Source organism: Paramisgurnus dabryanus, chromosome 6 (assembly GCF_030506205.2).
Source record: "Paramisgurnus dabryanus chromosome 6, PD_genome_1.1, whole genome shotgun sequence".
Taxonomy (NCBI): Eukaryota; Metazoa; Chordata; class Actinopteri; order Cypriniformes; family Cobitidae; genus Paramisgurnus; species Paramisgurnus dabryanus.
In genome coordinates this window covers 27,239,991-27,255,931 of record NC_133342.1, presented here as the reverse complement: position 1 = coordinate 27,255,931, position 15,941 = coordinate 27,239,991, and the positions used below count along the sequence as shown (strand labels likewise).

The 15,941-nt window shown below is 38.2% G+C and overlaps 1 protein-coding gene across 1 annotated transcript in view; it reads right to left on the bottom strand.

The window, feature by feature from the left end:
* cdh10a (cadherin 10, type 2a (T2-cadherin)) overlaps window positions 1-14,824 on the bottom strand; it is a 28,112-nt gene extending 13,288 nt beyond the window's left edge. The window contains exons 1-4 of the mRNA XM_065276410.1: window positions 14,690-14,824; window positions 8,361-8,722; window positions 4,534-4,828; window positions 1,092-1,211 (exon numbers count right to left, since the gene is read on the bottom strand). Of these exons, the coding sequence (XP_065132482.1) occupies window positions 1,092-1,211; window positions 4,534-4,828; window positions 8,361-8,582 (637 nt within the window). The 5' untranslated portion in view covers window positions 8,583-8,722; window positions 14,690-14,824. The remainder of the gene's footprint in view (window positions 1-1,091; window positions 1,212-4,533; window positions 4,829-8,360; window positions 8,723-14,689) is intronic.
* Between the last annotated feature and the right edge of the window lie 1,117 nt (window positions 14,825-15,941).

The following is a 15,941-nucleotide window of genomic DNA, read 5'->3' as shown; positions in this document are numbered from 1 at the left end:
TTAAAAAAAATGTCTTACTAAAAACATTAATTGTGTGCATTTTGAGGCAAAACAAAGGGCACTGATGTACAGTATATTAAGATATGTCAGTGCAAGCTGTTTTCAGTTAGGAAAACTCTTACATTTATTTTAGTCTAGGAGTCTAACCCCTGTCCGGGAAACTACCCCAATAAATGCATCTGTTTTCTTGTAAATACAGATTTTTTTATCAGACACTTAATGGATTCTGCCAACAAACTACACTAGACAACATTTCAAGTGGATCAAAACCTTTCCTAAAAGTCATCTTAAATTTTAAACAATACTTTTGTTCTTGTCTTAAGACAACTTTGATGAACTTTTTTTGATCCACTTGAAATGTTGACTAGTATAGTATTTCTGAATGGCCTGAGGCCGGGATTAAGCAGATTTGAAGCAAAATTATTTGATAAACCTATAATAGGTGCCGAGAGCATTCAGTTAATATCATTATAATTTTTTTTGACTGAGGCGGTGTTTAGCAGTTTTGCAACTCCTCACATACAGTACCTTTGCTGACACTCGTAGATGCTTTAAAATGAGTCCTATTATACTGTCATTGTATTAGGTTCACCCAACCAGATAATCATTGAATTCTCAGCTTTTGTGTTATGCAGAGGACAGAAAATGCATACAAGTCCAAACAACATGAGGGGGAGTAACGGGCGACAAACTGTGCCTTTAAAGTTGCTGTAAAAGTAAAGCACACAATGCAATTTACAATATGCTTATTTGCAAGAAATGTAAAAACATCACGTCATTTTTTTTCTAAAAATATGAAATATTTGAAATCTTATTTTTGTGTCAGATTTGTCAAACTGAACATATTTTCCAGCATAATGCATGGATATGACCTGTTACTAATAACACATTTTGTCCCAGCTCAGTCATGTGTAAAATTCACATAAATAATTATACATAAAGCATTCCTATAGCTAAGGAGACATAGCATGCTCTTTGCTTATAAAAAGTCAGCCACTTTGAACCTGCTTCACCCGTCAAAAGGCATAAAAAACATCCAAACAGATTGTGGGTAGAGAATGTATTTTCAGCCATATGTTTGGAGGACTCACCTGTCTCGGGCTCCACTGAGAAGTATGGTTGCCCTTGCAGGATGCTGTAAACAAGTTTAGCACTGTTCCCATATGTGGCATCATCTGCATCAGTGGCATTTACTTCTAACACAAAAGTACCTAAAAAAAATCATAAAATGGCTCCTTATTCTCTCAATTGTTTCTAGACAGAAATGGTACAGCATACATTTTTCTATTAATACATATTTATTAATTGTATGTAAATATCTGAATTATTAATAAAACTAAACGCAAGGACCAAGAATGACCATCCTCATAAAAAAGCTGAATCTGTTTTAGCATTTTGTCTGGAATAGAGTGGATTTCATTCATGTAACATTAAAATGTTTTGTACTGTATATAATATTGTGACAGTTCCATTTCTCAACGATTCCCTCAATAAATGTATTATCAAGGGTGTTATTATGAAAAGGAAACAAATAGTCATGTTGTTTTGTTCTTGGAGCTGTGTTATTAGCATTCATTACATGGTTCAAAGGCTATAGCGCCTCTAACCCAGATTTACCTCCATTCCTTAAATTAATAAACATAGATGGAATTGCATTTGTCCTAGGGTTATGTGTCAGAAAGTAATATGATGACACCCTCTCCTTGATTGAGGGCTATAATTTCATAAATAAGCTGTACATTGCCTTTTATTAGATTTCAGTTGAACATTGGCACTTGTATGAGAGAAGGAAGAGCATTATTATATTTTCTTTGGGGAGATGATGCCAAACAGACTGCCGCACTGCTTGAGGACTGACTTGATTGGAAACAGGACAACCAGAGGTTATTATGATATTACTGTGAAGCAGCATGAAGCTCGTGAATATTCATGCAGTGTGAATATGTATGGTGCCGTGTCACCGCTAGAACAGAGCCACTGATTGTGTGAGACAGTGCTGATAGATGATGTGGGAATGGGAATTAGATGTAAATAGAAAATGTGATAAGATGAACAAATAGAATCTCCTCAATCAGACGCTACATCAGAGCTCAAGGGAGGCCATGAAATGTGGGCATTGGTTTCTGTGTTTAAATATATTTGCATATATTACCTGTAGAGCACTGGGTAAACAGTCATAAAAGGTAGTATATTTATAAACTTTAAAGGACAAGTTCGTTATTTTACACTTAAAGCCCTGTTTTCAGATTGTTTATGATGAAATAGAACGGTTTTGACTGGAATTTGGACATATGATACTGGCCCGAGAATTTTCGGTTTCTGTTGTATCAGCCCCCACCTCTACAATGGCTGTAGAGGTGCACTGGAACACTCCAACCGAAAATGCATTAACCTTTCGTTTACAAAGACGTGAAACTCACCGAGTGGTCAGGGGTGTTCACTGATATGCCAACACAAAAATCCCTGCAAAAGATGCTTTCCAACAGGTGTTTTAGCATTCGTTGTAAACTTGTGGACCTATTTTTCCAAACGCCTCACACCCGTATATTCTTCCGCTGAGAGCTTGAATAATAGAGACTACAGCCCAGTTGGTGGCGATAATCCACCATTGCCAATTGCAAGAATACAAACAAAGTTCCCGGCAGCGGAGTAATACTGTACCTCACAGGACATCTAATGCAAGTCAAAGGAGTTGGACAGAAACTACGATAAAACCTGTGGGAAAGCATCTTTTGCAGAGATTTTTGTGTGAGCATATCAGTGAACACCCCTGACCACTCGGTGAGTTTCACGTCTTTGTAAACGAAAGTTTAATGCATTTTAGGAAGGATTGTTCCAGTGCACCATTAAACCCATTGTAGAGGTGGGGGCTGATACAACAAACACCCGCAAATTCTCGGGCCAGCATCATATGTCCAAATTTCAGTCAAAACCATTCTATTTCATCATAAACAATCTGAAAACAGGGCTTTAAGTGTAAAATACAGAACTTGTCCTTTAAAAGTGTTTAAGTATGCATATGTTTCCAGTTAAAGGCGGGGTGCATGACTTTTGAAAAGGGAGTTGAGCCGAGTACCAAAACACACTTGTAGCCAATCAGCAGCATGTCTACTTACCGACATCGTTTCCTGGGTTGCATATGTGTGGGGTGTGTCTATCAAAAAAGGGCCAGATATGGGACGTGTTTGTTTAGGTGATTTCAAATATCAACATTGGCTTTCAGAGATCATGCACCCCGTCTTTAATAATAAGGCAATGCTACTAGTTTTTAGTTTTGTATATTTTATTTATATATTAGGTCTGGGTATTTTGACCAATTTGATTTAATTCTTTTTTATACGTTTAAAAAAATAATTAACGTTTTGTTTAAATTTTGATTTGATTCAATATGAATTAGTTATCAATATTTTATTAAAAATTGTAGCTTGGAAGAACAAAGATTCCTTATTAAAATAGATATGCTAAAAATAGAAATGCTAGTAACTGATACCTTCCTATTTAGTTATCAGAGGAGTACACTTTTATGTTAACAAGGCCCACATACCAGTAATTGTTAAATTAATGTTACCTTTTACTTTGAGTAGAAAAACACTGCAACAAAAATCATACATGCGCATACAATGCATACAAGTTGCACAAACTGAACAATGCACATTACTGTAAAAAAACAAAACATTATGATGTAATGAACATGTAATGCACAACTGAAATTCATAAATATGGTTTGAAATATAATGGTTTTCAAAATGCATTGTTCAAAACAGGCTTATAAAGCCTTTGTCTGGAAAATGCATAATGTAACAATTCGTCATTACAGTCATCAGTGCATTTGAACATGAATTACCTTTACGTCTCAGACTTTTACAAGAGATGGTTCCAAATTGGCTACTGTGCCCTTTAGCCATTATTCAGTTTTTTTTTTGTGGAGCAACTCGAAAGATGACGACATTTCAGGATGACATGCGAAATACAGATCAGAATCACATCCACTGAAGTAAAGCATGCACATTAAGAATTGATCCAAGGATGTCTCTAATCTTTTGTTTCTTTAAATTGAAGATTAGTTAAATTCTGTGAATCAATATTTTTTACCCAGCCCTATTATATATAAGCATGTTACACAATACACTGAAGCAATTGCTTTGAGAAAAGATTTCTCTCTCTTTCTCTGAAAAACAAGTCAATACACACTTTAACGATTCTCTAGTTTTTAATGGTTAGGACCCCCTGCCATCTCATTTGTCCTCTCGGACCACAGAAGATCTTTGAAATCACTTAAATGGGACTAAAACATGAACATAATATTCCGGTTCACAGTGAAATAAATAAATATTTAACAATTAGAAAGACTTTTATTTTATAAAAAAGGTGGACACCATTTTCCATTACTGCATAAGGATCAAGAACAAAAGAAAGAAGAAAAAATACTGCAGTGACAAAAATGTCACACCTCTTTGCAGTATCCGCTCATGACACGTAAATGCACTTCAAACAGCAACGACGCGAGAAAGAAAGTAATTTTCATTCACTCACCGACGTCTGACATTTCAGGTACACTGGCAGTGTAGACAGCCTTGGTAAATTTGGGCTCATTGTCATTGATGTCATGTATCTTGACAACGAATTCAGTGGCAGGCTCCAAAGGGAGGCCGGTGATCTTGTTGAAAGCTTGAGCCTGCAGTGTGTATGAGGCCTTTTCCTCTCTGTCCAGTCTCTGAGTAGCATGTAAATCCCCAGACTTCTCGTCGATACGAAAAACTGTGCCTGCACCTTCCCCCGAGAGAACGTATCTGGCTGTTCCGTCACCTCGGTCTTTGTCTGAGCGAAGCTGTTTGGGCAGAAAGCAGACGGCAGCTTAACCCCAGTTTAAGCACGTCGTAAAAGGCAGATTTGACATTTGGCACGTACTATAATGTGTTCCGGAGCTTTAATCGAACTCTAGAGTCGTAAAGTCCTTCCTATAGCAGTAAAATGTTAATCTAGAGCGCTGCCATGTTTTATTCACTAGTGGACTTTCAGCGAGCGTGCAGTTATATTTTCAATCATGGTTAGTAACTTAAAAGAAGCAGCTCTTGGAATCAAAGCTCTCTTGGGACAATAGAAACTCATGAAAGCCGCGGATTCATAAAAGTACAAGTCTACAGAACGTATTCCATTAAATACTAATGAAGCTTTTAGGCTCTTTAACCACAGAGGTTTTTCACAACATTGCCATTGGCATTTCTAACTAAAAGAAATCTTAGGCCCTTTTGAACGTTTTACAATTTTCAAATATTTACTTCAGTGGAGACGGTAATAATCATCATTTTAATTAATATTGCTGCCTTGTACTGACTGGTCTTATTATTTTCCTTCAAATTAAAATGGTTGCCAGAGCCAAACAAATAATCCTACAATTGTAATAAACAATGTAAAGTATTATTGATGGCTAAATGAATGGGAGTACACTAGGCCATGTTTCCAGCTAAATATTGGTCTTTCACATTCCACTGGTTCATTCGGTTTCGCCTTATTGAGTTTATTTAGCCAAAAGCTGTCCAACTGTCCCCTTCTGACGCTTGACCAATGGGATACATCCAGGACTGTTGTAATAGGCACAAATTAATTTAATCTAGCCGAGCAGGTGTTTTATGAGTTTATGAGTACAGATGTAGGTCCAACATCAGGTCACAAAGTCATTAGAGTCATGGAGGCATGTAATGCGTTTATCCTGAGCTCTAAAAGGCTGTTTTTAGAAAGAGCCAGAGGGCTGGATCCACCGGCTGACCGCTCAGACACACTCAGCAGGATCTCGCAACAAACTACGCTTTTTGCCATCCACACTGACTGACAGGAAGGTCAAATTAAAGGCTTTGATGCAGGAAGACTACAAAAATCTTGATTAGATTGTTAAATAAACATGATTTATTATTTGCATACATAAAGTATAATGTACACTCTTAAAAATAAAGGTGCTCCACAATGCCATAAAAGAACCATTTTTGGCTGAATAGTTTCATACAGAACCTTTCACATCCAAGGAACCTTCATGTTTCCTAAAAGGTTCTTTGTAGTAAAAAAGGTTCTATAGATTATTAAAAGGCATCACTGTAAAGAACCTTTTAAAGGGACAATAAGTAGGATTTACTCCCATCTAGTGGTGAAATTGTATTTTGCATTCAAACGAACAGTGCTCTCTAGCGCCTCTCCTTTCCAAATGCGTGTTGCAACTACGGTAGCCGTCATGTAATCACTGATCTCCTTGTCCGTTTCAGCTGGTTTAAGTTTTCTGAATGAAAATGCAATGTGGAAACGCGTTGGTAGGCTAGTGCTTTTTGTCCCTCTCTGCTATTATAGTTTATCAATACGGCGGAACAATATGGAAGCCTCCTTGGACTTACCCGTTCAATGTAAGTAAAGAGAAGAAATTCTAGAAAAGTCAGATCATTGCCAGAGGTCATTTGATACCAATGAGGACATATTTATGAATAAAGACATTGATTTTGATTTATAAAACATTTAAAATCCTACTTACAGTCCCTTTAAAGTCACCATGAAAATAAAATGAAAAACTGTAATTTGTTTACGATTTTGTGGTATTTTTTTTTTACAAATGACAAATCTTGTGCCCCCATAATCTTTAACAAAAACGCAAATCTCCTTCCCTCCTCAAAATAATAGGCTTGTTTGAGTTCATGCGGCACTGGGCAGACCGATCGATTATTGCGAATTAAGTGAATTAGATGGTACGTTTTTTAAAAACAAACCTTTTAATAAATAGTTGCAACCAGAAACATTTTATATCAAATATTTTTATTTCTGCTTATACTGTATGCCCGAATATAACGTGATACAAGCCTACATTATTAAAATACCAATAGAGTTTGGTATTCTAATTTTATTACACGACACAATATAACATATTTATGCATATTAATTTGTTTTACCTGTTATAAAAAAATTGAAACGCACGTGATCATTGTCATCAGTGAGGCGACCAATCACAAAGAGCCGTGTCGTCATCACAACTCTGACAGCTGCCCTGGAGAGGCTGCGCCAGCTGAGGTAGCTAGCTACTCTTGAAAAACTCTCCCGTTACTTTAAAACCATTTGACACAGTCACGTGCCTTCAGCACCAGCTCAAGTCAGACAAAATTACTAACCGGCATGCACTGCTTCAAGTCAGCCGCCGATAGGTCTGCGCAGTGCCGCATGAACTCAAACAAGCCTATTTTCTCTTTACTTCCAGTCATATGATATGGCACGTGGGCAGGGTCCGGGAGAAGATGGCTGCTATTAGCAACATGACCCAACTTCAAATAGATGAATTCAAATCCAGCCCTGCCTTATTTCATTTCAGAAGCTGGTTTCATTTACGTGAATATACGTCACCACGGGGAAAATAATGCAATCGCTACTTTCGTTTCATGGCAACTTTAAGCATCTTATTTTTAAGAGTGTAGGCTCCAAGTAATGACATCACCACTGAGTTATTATATGTAACCCTGTGTGTGAAATCCAGGATAAAGTCGTATAATCTAATGATGAGAATGTTATTTTTTTGTGAGAAACAGTAAATTACAAAAAAATGACATGCAGGCAGGTTCACTTATGTACAAATGTGATGCAGTCAGGCTAGTTTAAATGTGGCATGCTTTGGTTTAGTATCACATTTTCACTTTCCACATGGACTTTCTGAAAAAAAGCTTAAATATCGAAAAGCAAAGGATCTATTATTTAGTATGCACCTAATTGTTGCTTTCTACATTTCCATTTCTATAAGTATGCGGCACAATCAGTGCTTTAATGACTGTGCTGTTGAATGTCAGTATGGACCCTTCTTTCATGTTTGATGTGGCATAAATATAGCATGCCTGTGAACTGCAGCCACATGAATTGCAGTCCCTTCCTTCACACAGCCACTGCAGATGGGTGGAAAGTCAATGGGGTGAGTGAGAAAGAGTGAGTGAAATAGCCCATAATTGTTGATTCCTGTCAGGTCTCTGGCGAGCCTCTTTATCCTGGAAATGAGAGGGTTAGAAACTAAACTCTGCTACAAAGTATATTCTGTCTCCACACTCTTATTCACTTTCGCTCTCTGTCTCTCTCTCTCCTCTCTGAATATTCATGCCTCAGTGACTGTGTAATTCATATTTGCGCTGCTTTATTTGCTTTGATGATGGCATCAAGTTTTTCCAAGGGCCTGCCACACAGCGCCGTGTTCAAATACAGTGTCAAAGCACATAAAGCTCAGCAAAATGAAAGCATAATAAGTAAATGATGCAATTTCCATTTCTTGCATCTTCTCCAAGCGGTGTTTTGTAAAACAAGGTGGATCATCGGGGAGCTACAGTGCAATGTAAGTTATTACGGTCTCTCACCTTGCCGACATACTGATAGTTGCTTCCTGTGTATTCCTCCGACAGGAAGAATTGCCTCCACATCCAATCCCTTCTGGATCTGTGCAGCACAATTGTATCATCCTCCATCATATGATTCCAGTTGCGAAGGAGATTTCCATCACTCTTCTCCAGCAATATGACTGGAGAGCTCAGGTGGGCAAAGATCAGTGGAAGCAGCCAGAGGAAGTGATTCATTATCATTGTAGCCAATCGATCGTCGAGTCGACCGCAATTCTTATGAATAAGCTAAGAGGGGGGGCGGCGCTGAATCGAAAGTGATGTAGATGGCAACATCAGCAACCCTGTCATTGTAGAATTGGCTTTGATCCTCCTTTGATTCCCTATAAAAAAATCAAAGCAAAAAAGTTACAGTGTTGTTGGAGGTCATTGCGGCCTGTTTCAAGATGCAATATCCGTTTCTAACACTGTAATGCCTTTGTTGTTCAGCAAGCGTATCCCACAGGCAGTATTTTATTCACTTAACATCAAAAATGTAGCCTCACTCAAAAAGTTGCATACTGTATAACATGAAATTAACAGTCTAGACATCAGTAAGTGCTATGGCATAATAAAGTCCAGAGTATTGTCAGTTTTTTTTACATGTATATGAATGTTCATGCACGGTTGAACGCACATCTAGTTTATTTGACTTGTAGGTGTTTAAAGAAGACCCGATACCAACACGGACCTTAACTTCATGGCAACTTGGAGTAAAGGCGACTAACTGAGCAACATGCCGTAAAAGCGTGTAAAGTGCGGCAAGTAGAAACTAGTGTTGTAGTCAAGACCACCTAAACCGAGACAAAGTCATGAACAAGACCAAGACAGGCCGAGACAGAGACAAGACCAAGACTTTAAAGGGTCGAGACCGAGTCAAGACCAAGACAGGCCGAGACCAAGTCAAGACCAAGACCAGTGCAAGTCACTGCATTAAAACACTTATGATAAAATGTGGAATATGCATATGATTAGGCACTTCTTGTCTGTGTGTGTCCGTGCATGTGTGTGTGTGTGTGTGTGTGTGTGTGTGTGTGTGTGTGTGTGCGTGTGTGCAAAAACACCCAAGAAAATAAAAATAAGTCTAGTTTTCAGAGCAAAAATATCTAATTTAAGTGATTTTGTGAATAAAACAAGCAAAAAAATCTGCCAATGGGGTAATCAAAAAAATCTTGAACTTTTTTCTTAAACACTAAATTTAAGAAAAATTCAAGAATTTTTGCTTGTTTTATGCACAAAATCACTTAAATTTGATATTTTTGCTCTAAAAACTAGACTTATTTTCTTGAGTCATTTTGTTCATCAAGAAAAATCATCTTAATTTAAAAATTTATAGATATTTTACTGAAAACAAGACAAAAATACTAAGAGTCCTCTTTGTCTGAGACCGAGACGAGACCGACTAAAAATGCGGTCGATTCCAAGACGAGTCCAAGACCTTTAAAAAGTGGTCTTGAGACCAGTCTCGAGAACTACAACACTAGTAGAGACCGTAGCTAAGCATAAGCAATAGATGAGATCTGTCTGGAGGTACTTTTTTATGTTTATCATACTTAAGTTATGGTTGACTTCACACATTTACTTTACATTTTTATGGTCAACAAATGTGTTATTTGAAGCTTTATTGATTAAAAGGCCGATAGAGGTGGTATTGGATTGGGATCGTTATCGACAGATACTCAAGGTTGTGGTATCGGCATCGGTATCAAACATGAAAAAGTGGTATCGCCCCATCCCTAGTACAAAGTACACATGGATACAAAAATCGGTACTATTCTGATGACAAAATTTGCATCACGCGCACTGCATGCAGATCCTCGCGTATGCGTAAAACAGAATTATACTTTTAGCTTTAAGCCCAGAGTATAGTCCCGTTTTTATGTGTACGTGAATGTACATGCGTGGTAGAATGCACATCCTTTCAAAGCATAGTTAATTTGACTCGTACGCGTACGCAGACGTTTGACGAATACACAGTGCGGCAAAATGCTATGCATCTTCTAGGCTGCATTATACATTATCCTGTATAAGCAACCTATGTGTAAAAACAGTATGCGTAAAACAGAATTATACTTTTAGCTTTAAGCCCAGAGTATCCCGTTTTTTTTTTTTTTTTATGTGAACGTACGCGCATGGTCGAATGAACAGCCTTGTGAAGCATAGTTTATTTGACTAGTACGTGTACGCAGATTTTGGACGCATACACAGTGCGGCAAAATGCTATGCATCTTCTAGGCTACATATTACATTCTCCTGTACGCTCATGTGCAACCTATGCATGCAAAGTATGTGTGGTTACAAAAATCTGGCGTTGAACGTACAGTGCGCACTATTCTGATGACAAAATATGCATATACGAATTATGATAATTAGGAATATGAGTAGACTGTACATGGACCTTCGCTTATGTTTAAAAACGGGACTATACTTCTAGCTTAGCCAGGCCTAGGTTATGTTATGAGGAGAATTTGATTCTAGGTGAGTTAAGAGTCTTTACCGATCAAGATAACATTTTGTCAACACAGAATAGTTAAACGCTGAAAACAAAGTCTGTGAGTAAATGGAGTCATCAGACAACCCTCATTCGCGAATTGATTCTTATTCCAGTGCTATCTTCTGTCCCTTGTCGCCTTAATATGTTCCACATACAAATCGATTTCCCAAGAGAGTACTATAGTATGGGTGTTACGACTGCATTTGAGAAGAGAGAAATCAACATTCACGCAGGGATCAATAGCAGAGCTTGATTATATATCACAGAATGAGTAGGCTTGGATGCTGGTCACACTATGTAAAAGCTCTCGCCTCAAATAGTGATTGCTGCTGGCAGAGTGGCTTGCCGCTGCGTCGATTCCTCAGCTTTCAGCCTGAGTGTTTAACCATGACAGCCGATGTGCAATACATTCAATTAACTTGGACTAAGTGAAACATTTTTCACCTCTTTTCGCCTCTTAAAGAGGAATTTTCCTAGGCATTACCTTAAATGCAACACCTAAATGTCCCTAAATGTTTGAATGCCTTTCAGGGGAGATATTTAACCTGCCATTAAATTAGTCGTCCAAGGAAAAACATTGTTGTTCAAAACATTCAGTTTGAGCGTATTTAGCGGTTTTGTTTTGTGGAATGAGATAATTCATGGTGTAAATAACTTCATTAGTGACCACCCGCGCTGACCATCTTCCTCTTGGTTTGGTGTTGATAGATGGATGTAATAATCTATTTCTTTGTACCTATCTATCTAGTTTTATTTTTTCCTGATCACTGACTGAAGATGAGCTGGAAGAGCGTGGTGCCAAAGTCATGGGTTCAAATCCCAGGGAAAACACAAGCTGATGAAATGTATACACGGAGCGCACTGTGAGTCACTTTAGATAAAAGCATCTGCCAAATGCGTAATTGCAAATCGTCCAACACAGATTAGGAAGGGATTTTCACAAAAATACGGTTTGGTTTAACAATCTTCTAGGGTATTTGAAATCAAATTTTGCATTTCCTGTTTAACATCGCAAAAATGGCTGTATGTAAATATCCCTTTAATATCGTTTAATAAAGTACTGTGTACTTCCTTATTAATTCCCCTTCTTGCCCCAGGCTTAAATGAAACCATTTCTGTTTTGTAACATGTAATCCACTTTGATTATTATTGTGATTAAATGCCGCAGTTATAATTTAAACTCTTTCCACAAGCCTTATTAGAATATTAATCCTAGATGCGTGCTGAATTACAAGCAGCCTTTGACACCTCATGAATTTTAAGTTATTAGCGGTCAGTGATATGGCCAAGGAGAAAGCGATGGCCATTAGATACTGTACATTGCAGGAGATTCTGTATGTCACTTATTAATTAGAGAATTACCAATAACGGCCACAGCTCCGAGGATGTTTAGTTGTGCCAACGTGGTGTTGAAACAGGGCTCCCTAATGGCAGATAATATCTGCTTTCTTCCATTATATGCAAATTTAATGCAGATATGCCCATTAGTTTGCTTGCCATATGCACAGAAGCCTAAATCACGTAGTGAGCTGCGTCTCATCTGTGCCTGAACTTGCCTCCGATGCAACAGTTACCACTTGGTGGAGCCCAAGACCTTTTTCTCCGCTCTCTTCCTAGGATGGATCTCTCCATCATTTCATCCCTCATGCCGGACGGCTCTCACAGCTGGTCTCTCTCTTGCAATATTAATGCCCTGTCTTCTTTGTTTTGAAACTTTGGTACAGATCAGATATGCACCATGTTGATTGCCTGCCTGGAGGACTAGCTTTGATTCTACCAGGTTCGGAGCCTTAAGGCAATCATTTACACCCCCAGTTATTAGACAGAACACTTTCTTTGATTTCGTATGGCTGCGAGGATATTACAGTATGAATTCAAAACTGAGTTTCGGTAGAAGCTGATGGGGGTCTTGTCTAATTACGAAAATGATGCGTGGTGTCGGAGAAGACCAATAGGGGGGGGGGGGGGGGGGTTGCCCAATGCACAGATGCTTACACTTTTAACAGTGCCGTGGTTTGCGACTGGCATTCGACTGATTTTTTTTAGAAGGAATCTCCTTGCAATTCCTATTTAAGTCAATCATGGACCTCTTGAAATTGTTTGGTTAGTGCCTCGGGTCGGTGCATAAATATAATTTCCTCCCTCAAATGAAATAAATTGAACACATCTTTTGTCTCATTATGAGGCAAATTGCCTTACATACTGTAGATAGAACCCAGCCCTTGGTGAGGCATCCATGAGATAAAAGAGAGAAAATGACAGCGAGAGAGAGAGTTGCACTGAGAGGAAGTGTGTGGGGCCTTATCTCATGATTTATCTCTGTGTTGAAAGCCAATTATACATGTGACATTGGCTCAGAGGAAGTGTGCGCTTTAATTTGTGTGAAACAGTCATGCCATTATGTGTTCACATCGGATGTATAAATCACAGTCGGCGTATAATGGCTCGAGTCGAGCTCTGTGGCTCTGAGGTAAAAAATCTGATGGGATGGAAAACCATCTGAAGTCTATGCTACTAATTAACTCGCAAAGAAAGGTTTACGTACAGTATTGAATGTACTGTAGCTCATCTGTTTGTGCAGCATTGTGTTAAAAGGTGAGCTGTGAATCCCCAAAGAACACATACTGTTAAAAATATATACTTTGAAATAAAGCTTCTGCCAACGCATACCTGTATATGTAAACATACACAGAAAAGATCAACATTGTACTATGATAACATTGATCTGTCTACTGTCTTAAATTTCACATCTGTACGCAGTCACAAGTGGTACAAGCATATGCAATGAAAGCTGGAGAAAGCACATGGGTATCTATTCCTGCAAGAACACTTTCGAACCATTAGAGAGCCGCTTAATGCAGGTTTAGTGTTACAGCGTTTGCCTGTGTACTCCAGAATCTGTACCGCTGTAGTTAAACCCTGGGTTAGGAATCCCAAACAGGCACAGCGACACATGAGAGCGAGTCTCGTTCCTCAGCTCTGATGTGTTTTTGTCGAGGATCAAACAAACCCAAATCTCTCGACACGTGTACACACCTTCTTGTACAAAGCTATGGTGTGATATACTGTACAGATGAGAGCGAGTGAGGATATTAGGAACTTCAGGTGCATCCCCAACCTATTTAACTTAAAATTGACCGGTTTGACTGTATAATACTTATAAAACCATGTACACCATAGTTTGTTTATTTTAAATTATACATTAACCAAGTTTAGTTCATTTTGCACCATACACAATAAATTCTATTTCGATCCTGCAAATGTTGTGCAAATATTGGTGCAATATACCTACATACACATGCATGCATGCATATCACAACAGTGTGTGTATACAACATACTTTAAGCATAGAGCTATACCAGAGCTTCCATATGTGCGCTAACTAAACACATTTTGTTGTGCTTTTATTTATTCTTTAATTTCATCTTTTTCAATATAAGTTCAAGAGCCTGTATCTATACCAAAGCTTGCTCACTTGCACCAACAAACTAAAGAGGCAAATCTCCATCACCAGTGCACAGCATAAATCAAAGAGCAGATGGCATTTGTTATTTTATGTGGCACGTCTGTGGCATTATGACAACAGGCAAAAGCCATACAGTGCTGTACAAATTCTTAAAAAAAACCCATCATGAGGTTATTGAAGTTAATATCATGAAACTTTCTTTGATTCAATTCAACAGCAAACAATTCAAAGTATTTCAGTTTAGATTAGTTTCGATCACTATTCCACGGCATTTCTCACACAAAAGGTTAACTAGATATTGAGTAAGAATGCTTTTTAACTACGCTGTATAATAAAGCGATTAAATCTTACCTGAACAAAACGGTGTGCTGTGCTCTTCTCAGAGCATGTCATCCTCATGGAAATACGGTGCTGGCGTCTGTGCTTGCCTCTTGGCAGCGCTCAGATTCCAAGACTGACTACAGTTGTGTGCGAATCTACAGCTGCCTCCCTCTCTTTCTCTCTATCACTCACTCTCTTACACATAAACCCCTCTCTCTCGCTCGCTAGCTCTATCCTTTTTTCTTGCTCTGCTGGACAAGGATGCAGTTTGCAGAGGGGAGCAAGCTCTGATTGGTTGCCATTCATAAGATTGTGATTGGGGATGGAGTTGACTTGCGGGGAGGAGGGAGGGAAGAGAGAGACCAATGCTGGCTGCAGATCAGGGCATTAAAATGAGGACAGGGGGTTTAACACAGCAGGCCGAGTGACTTTCAAGAATTAAATCTTGGACTGAAGCTTTGTTAAAGGCCAGAAGCCCCAGGAATATCTGACATAAAACTACTAAATCAGAAAAGTAACATTTTCGAAGCGACAATTGTTTTCATTGCGCGCATAAGCGCAAATATAACTGTCAGTTTTTTCTGCAGAACTCATAAATCAGATCGCTCAGTGAAGCTGGCAGGTTTTTTTAACAAAAGATGGAGTTTTATGTGGCTGAAAGGACATTGAAAGGGTAATAGATTCTGCTAAATTAAAAATTATGAAATACAATGCAATGTTGGAGACCGGCGTTTTATTCCAGCGAATATTTCTCAGAGGTAGGAGTGTTTAGCTCTGCATAGACAAATGCTGTAAAGTCTTGGTTGAACAGGGCTATTGAACACCATTTTTTGCGCTATTTATTGTTTTATTTTGGGGCATGTTTTCACAATAAATATAGGGCAATTGGTCGCAATGAAACCTAACATTATTCAACACAACCTGGCAAATCATGAAACAGCAAACTAGAAAAGTTAGCATACAGAAACAGCAAGCCATTGTTTTAGCCAACACATATTGTAAATAATACATTGAGATTCAGTCTGTGAAACCCAGCTGAAGTCATTGTTTGTGATTTCCTTATCATTATCATATATCTGTGAAAAAATAACCTTGATTTATTTAATAAGGTCATGTCAAAGATTGCATGTAAAATCAAAGATTGAAATCAAACTTTGATGGCCTTAATCTCAATATTCGATTATGAGACTTCAGTCTGGATTTCACACACAGGTCACAATTGTTTAATTGTCTACAATGTACAAAACACATGTAATGTAATTTGTGAATAATTGTCACGTCT